Genomic DNA, 7025 nt, shown 5'->3' on the forward strand with positions numbered 1-7025 from the left:
TCATCATCACTACGTCCCTATGTCCCTATAGCAGTTGTGTTACTTTAAACTATTATAATTTAACAAACAGCAAATATCTTTTACAGCATTGTAAAAAAGAATAGTTGGTTTAACTTAAAAAAAAAAAGTAATTTACCTGGTTGCCTTAATTTTGAGTTCACTTAAATTAAAAATTTGAGTTGATACAATGAAGGCGATTGATTTAATCAACAGAAACTCGAAATATTGTTATCTGAAGCATATTAATGATCTAAGCTGATTTGACAAAAGAAAAAAATGTCGTGATAACAAATCATGAAAATATTTTTTTACAGTGAGTGAATATATGGAGTTGAGTATGAGTTATAAAACATACATGAAAAGTAGACTACTATTATGCTATTCACCTAAATTCAAACCTTCAGGTGGAGCAGGTATAAGATTTCGGTCCACATTTTTATCTCATGATACAGCACTTCCTGTTAATGATTTTTAATCCGCATTCTTGAGGATTACAGTCAGCTCCTGTCTTTCTGGTTTCCAGACAAAATGACTAAACCAAATGATGGAATGTCTGGCATTACGTATCAGTTTGTTCTGTATTGTTCTGCACTTTACACAACCACATGACAAGAAACCACTATATGGCCATAGCAGTTGTTGTTGTAGAATGTCTTACATATTTTGAAAGTTGACAGCCAAACACGTGTACTAACACTCCATTCAAAAAACAACATGAGTGAAGGACATAGGTTTGTTTTCAATTTTCTACAAATCAAAACAAAGCCCATATTGTTTTGCTCAAATACTTGTATTTTATTAAAAGTACAACATGTACTAAATGCAGAGATCACATCCAGTTTCATAAGAACTGCAAATACATGGTAAGGGGGGACTGTAGCGTTAGTGCACTGCTCCCTCTTCTGGATAATTTACAGTATGACAGTCTCCCAAATAATACACTACCAGATCTACTCTATATCCTTAGAAACAAACAAACCAAACACCTCATTACTTTTAGCAGCTTCTTATTTACAAAGTATGAGTCAATAAAACATCTTTTTACATGCATACACACAAATGTAACAAATATGACAACGAAAAACAAGGGGGTTAGTCACTGTGAACTAACATTAACAAACTAAAATGCTGTAAGAATATATTGCTCATTATTAGTTCATGTTAGTTAATGCATTAACAACCTTATTGTAAAGCATTACCAAAACACTGCGAACTTATAAACTGTATACAGTACCTGTAAACGCATAGAACATGTAGAACATAATTGATTTACCTTTCAATATTTTATCAATAGCAGCAAAATCTTTCACATTCAGTTCAGAGTGAACACTGTCAAAGTGAACACTTTTTTATTTAACTTTACTTAATGTACAACAATTTGTTGATTTAATTGTAAAAATATAGTAATCTGTATTATTTGTGTACTGTGCCTTTGTTACTCAGTAAACCCTAGTTAAGATAAATTGATTTGTATGAGTATCATTTTGAGGCGGGACAATCATTCTGCAGTTATCTTTTTCTTTAATTTATTTTCAAGTCAACTTGAACGTCAAAAGAACACCACAGAGGTTGACTGCATGAATTTATATTGTGAAATTATATCACCATTATGGTGATCAGTGTTTCCTTTGGTTGGGCACTTTTATATTAATATACTTTTTGTATATTATGTTAATTGCAGTAAAAAGTTATGTGAACTCAATAACTGATAATAAGAGGCAAAACTGACTTGACTTACAGCATATTTTTTAGTTCCCAGCATGCTTTGCTTCAGACTCTAGGTGTAAATGTTTAAATTAAGTGTTATTTTATTTGTTTTTGCACAAGATTAAACCGTTAGTGTTTAATGTTTGGTTTTAAAAGGGTTTCTGGAGAGTAGAGGCTGTGGTTAGATTGAGGATGGGTGTAAACATTAACATTTTACACATGTATTGCTAGCTGGATGATTGAAGCACTTAATTTATTGGATTAACACTTACTTGGTCTTTTTAAGGCAATCAGTTTGCATGGTTTTAACAAGCAAATCAGATTGTTATTCAAGTACATAAAACTGAGAAATTCCAAGTTGCATTAATTAGCTCAACTTAAATTGTGTGGAAGATATATTAAATACACCCACTATATTTAACTTAAAATTAATTGATTGTTGAAACCAAGTGTTTTTTTAAAGGCAATCAGTTTGCATGCAATTTCAGTAAGGTTAACTATTTGATTTTACAGTGAATGACATCAACACATTGTGTCAGTCTCATGTCATACTAACAGAGTAATAATGACGGCATCATCCCGGCCCTGCCACAGCATCTCCCCCTCAAACGCCACCTTCCCATGCTTCCTGGCCCTCATTAGTATGCCCACGACTTTATCAGAGATCCGCACGTATCTGTCAAACAGATCGCCAAAGGTCACTCTGGTGCAGCCATCTGCATCCGGGTCCGCCATGGTCCTTATGATGAAGCACATGTCATCTATCTCGCGGTGGATGTGTGCCTCTGCACGTTTGGCCCGCTCTGCTGTCTTACTGCCCTCTTTGGGCCTCCCGTAGCCCTCCTCACCCCTCCGCAGCCGTGTTGACATGGAATACTCATAATCAAACTCCTCGCTGAAGGGGTTGAGCTTCTGATTGATGGTATGCTCCGATGCCCAGTTTTGCCAGCGGCTTTTTAAGCTTCCCACAGCGCTGTATTTTTTTGACAAGGCATTTATTTTGTTGGCTTCTTCAATGTCCTTTTTGCCCCTATAAGAAGATTGTAGAATATTTATTTGTTATAGGCTACTATAGCGGTTTTTATTTGGACACATTTGTTTAAAAGTGACCGTATTAGTGAACCTTTTAAGAAGTGACTGAGTCACTGAATCTTTCACTCAACCAATTCTTTCAAAAACACAGATTCATTCAGGAACAAATCAATGAGTGAGTCACTGAATCTTTTACTCAACCAATTCTTTCAAAAAAACAGATTCATTCAAGAATGAAACAATGAGTGAGTCACTAAATCTTTCACTCAAACAAATCTTTCAAAAACACAGATTCATTCAGAAACTAAATAATGAGTGAGTCACTGAATCTTTCACTCAACCAACTCTTTCAAAAACACAGATTCATTCAGGAAACGAAATAATGAGTGAGTCACTGAATCTTTCACTCAACCAACTCTTTCAAAAACACAGATTCATTCAGAAACTAAAGTGAGTGAGTCACTGAATCTTTCACTCAACCAACTCTTTCAAAAACACAGATTCATTCAGGAATGAAACAATAAGTGAGTCACTGAATCTTTCACTCAACCAACTCTTCAAAAACACAGATTCATTCAGAAACTAAAGTGAGTGAGTCACTGAATCTTTTACTCAACCAATTCTTTCAAAAACACAGATTCATACAGGAACAAAACAAGTGGCTGTCTTTATGAGTTATTGAATACTTAATTAAACATTCTTTCAAAAACAAATTTATGATTGACTCACTAAATAAATCATTCAACCAATTCGTTCAAAAACACAGATTCATTCTGAAATGCCACACAGTAGGATTAATTCTGCTGTAGATTAGTTTGGAATGATTTTCTTTGGTGGAGTGAAATAGAGAAGCAACTGACTGGCTCTATTTTGTCTAAAATGTAATTTGCTTAATATTAACTTATTGTGTATTAAAGTTTTGAATAACAGTTGGTCTGAATAATCAGTATGGCTGTGATAGGCCTATTCCTTATATTACTAAATATTAAATATAATAACCTAACGGTGAATAAATAGAATGGTACATGGTACAGATTGCACACATATGGGATTTCTATCAAACACAAGGATGCTAATTAAAGTGATTCACTAAAATAACACAGCATGCTATAATTAAATTGATTTACAACATCTAAATATAACCATGACAAATTAACTTTTTGTTAACTACCCTATTCCCTTTTTGTTCTAAAAAACAAAAAAACAAAACAAAAAAAACATTCCACTTCTGATCTCATCTGTATTAGAAGACCAGAACTTACCCGAGAACAGAAGATCTTTTGATGGTGACCGCAGTATTTTCATTCGTCCTGTTATTCTCTATGTCCTCCTGGTTGGTTCCCAGCTGCAGGCCTCTCTCCTCATTATCCTCACCGCTCTCCTGAGCCTGCTTTTTCTCCGTTTCCATTTCCTTCCAGCTCCGGGTCAGCTCCGAAACCATGTTGGAGCACTTCCTGCGGCGCGTGGGCGAACCTTTCTTGCTCAGCATCTTGTCCACTTCATCTGTGGCCGGGTCCTTACAGATGCGTTTGGTCAGAAAGTCAATGCCCACACTTTTCTCCTGGACATCCCTCGTCACTGTTTTCAGCACTTGTCCAGTTTTGATGCGTGACTCCACATCATCCTTGTTTTTATTTGTAGGGACCTGGTTAGGAAGAGACTTCTGAGCAGGTCTGATCTTCACCGAATATTTTCTTGCATCTTTGGGGTCTTCTGGGTAAGATGGAGCCCATCCGCTGGGTTCGCTAGACTGCTTCTCCTCATTTTCGCTCACCCACTGCTGCCAGCTCCGTGTTAAGCTGCACACCCTGCTTATGGCACGCAGCTTTTTAATGTTCTTGTTTGCTGAGGGCTTCCTTTCTGACATCGTTTACCTCCAGGGATTCCTTCCCTCATTCAAATCCTTTGTCGTTTATATAACACCTTGTTGTGATTCCCAACCTGTAGTAAATTCTAGACTATAAGCTCTAGCACAAGTGGTTTTGAAATGAGTGAACCAACCCTACATGGCGGTGGAAAGTATGCCAGGCATCCCTGCTGATCATCTTTCCTTGATACTTACTGACCTCTGGGATTGGTGGGGAATCACGTTGCATCAAAGACATTGACCATCGCTGGGGGTAAACAGGGCAGAGATGTCAGAGTGTGTTAAGCTTTTTCCTAGGCTGCGCAAATGTGCAGACAGCTCCTTATCTGGATACTTGGATTAAATTGATTTTGTCTTGGTGCTTATCTAGACAACTATATCGCCTTAGCTAAGTGATCAACTGCCAATGTGAAATGTGTGGATCCTGTGTATATGTTTCCCCAACAGTCAATTACAATATACAGTGAATAATGTATACAATGGGATTGAGTAGATACTTAACAACATAGGGTCTCTCATTCCAACTAAATTCCCAAGGTGAAGGAAGTAAGTTCTGAAGCATAGATCAAATGTCAAGGCGTCACTCAATCCAAGACAGAAGTAGACATGTCTTTGGAGAGGAAAATAAGTGACACCTGAAGGAGACTCAAGAGTTTCTGCTTGCGTACACAGAGGATAGTCTTGCATTGCACCTGGCAGCATGCATGAAGGATTTGACAAAAATTATAATGCACTTTAAACACTTCTATTCATACCACACATTTTTTGTTGAAGTGCAGAGAATTGTGCTTGTGTATATTTAAATTCAGTGTAAAGGTGTTTAAGTATGCCATCTATGTTTATCTGTTTGTTTGAGATAGAATTGAGAGGCATTATTAATAGTATCTGCATGAAGCAAAGGGAAGGCAGCTGGTGGCTGTCAGTCACATGGTGTAGATCTGTGTAAGCATTAGGGGACGGTCACTGTGACTGCAGAGGAATTCTAGTCAACTTCAGCAAACTCTAGACACTTCAGGAAATCTAGATTCTAGACCTGAGAGAGAGAGAAAGTACAACGCACAGAATTAATTCAGGAGTCATAACAAGCCACTATCAAGAAAGTGCATCTGACAAACAGCCAACAGAGCCGACATTAAAAATAAATGTGTGATCAAAACATTAGCAAATGAAATGTAGAAGAAATTTGATAATGTTAAAAATTATTACACACAACCTTGGATAAATATCAGCTTTACCAATTGAATAGCATACCTGCAGATCACCTAAACAGAGAGAATAAAAACAGTGCATCCTCAAAATAAAGAAGTGTGTGTGCACGCAGTTGCCAGCAGAGGTCCTCATAACAATATGAGATTGAGAAGAGCTCTACTTTGGCCACTAACTTAAGTTTTTTCAAAATTAAACCAACTAAACTTTTATATTTATACTTATTAAAGTATATATTTACTATATATAATTTTTGTATTTTATATACAGTAGTGGCCAAAAGGAATGTCCAGTCTAGGACAATTGACATTTTCATCCTTTATTCAAATAATGCCAAATTGTGCAACATAATTTTTGTCCAGGGTGTAATACAAAGAAATTATGAACGCATGCAAAAACAAATGAAATATTAATAACTGATTATGTTGTAGTCAATGTATGCTTTTTGCTGTGAGCTTTTTGTTTTTCCTATGCATTTATTTTGCATAGTCAGTAGTGTTTACCCACCACGCAAAGCATGCAATTGTGTGGGGTCCTGTGGGCTTGGGGGAACCGGAACGTGATTACTACTGAGGGGGACAACCTGACCTGATTATCTCTTCATCACAGCACCTGTTGGGTGGGGCGGGATATACTAGGCAGCAAGTGAACATTTTGTCCTCAAAGTTTATGTGTTAGATGCAGGAAAAATGGGCAAGCGTAAGGATTTGAGCAAGTTTGACAAGGGCCAAATTGTGATGGCTAGACGACCTGGTCAGAGCATCTCCAAAACTGCAGCTCTTGTGGGGTGTTTCCGGTCTGCAGTGGTCAGTATCTATCAAAAGCGGTCCAAGGAAGGAACAGTGGTGAACTGGTGACAGGGTCATGGGCGGCCAAGGCTTATTGATGCACGTGGGGAGCGAAGGCTGGCCCGTGTAGTCCGATCCAACAGACGAGCTACTGTAGCTCAAATTGCTCAAGAAGTTAATGCTGGTTCTGATAGAAAGGTGTCAGAATACACAGTGCATCACAGTTTGTTGCGTATGGGGCTGCATAGCTGCAGACCAGTCAGGGTGCCCATGCTGACCCCTGTCCACCGCCGAAAGCACCAACAGTGGACATGTGAGCATCAGAACTGGACCATGGAGCAATGGAAGATGGTGGCCTGGTCTGATGAATCACGTTTTCTTTTGCATCACGTGGATGGCCGGGTGCGTGTGCGTCGCTTACCTGG

General features: G+C 37.8%; 1 protein-coding gene across 1 annotated transcript; it reads right to left on the reverse strand.

Annotated features, from left to right (window-relative positions):
* Positions 1–771: 771 nt before the first annotated feature.
* abrab (actin binding Rho activating protein b) lies at positions 772–5749 on the reverse strand. Its single transcript, XM_051873137.1, has 2 exons — positions 4002–5749; positions 772–2737 (listed from the first exon to the last, which is right to left on the reverse strand). Exons 1-2 carry the CDS (start codon positions 4604–4606, stop codon positions 2254–2256), a joined length of 1089 nt encoding a protein of 362 aa, XP_051729097.1. The 5' UTR covers positions 4607–5749; the 3' UTR covers positions 772–2253.
* Positions 5750–7025: the final 1276 nt, after the last annotated feature.

Source organism: Ctenopharyngodon idella, chromosome 19 (genome assembly GCF_019924925.1).
Source record: "Ctenopharyngodon idella isolate HZGC_01 chromosome 19, HZGC01, whole genome shotgun sequence".
Taxonomy (NCBI): Eukaryota; Metazoa; Chordata; class Actinopteri; order Cypriniformes; family Xenocyprididae; genus Ctenopharyngodon; species Ctenopharyngodon idella.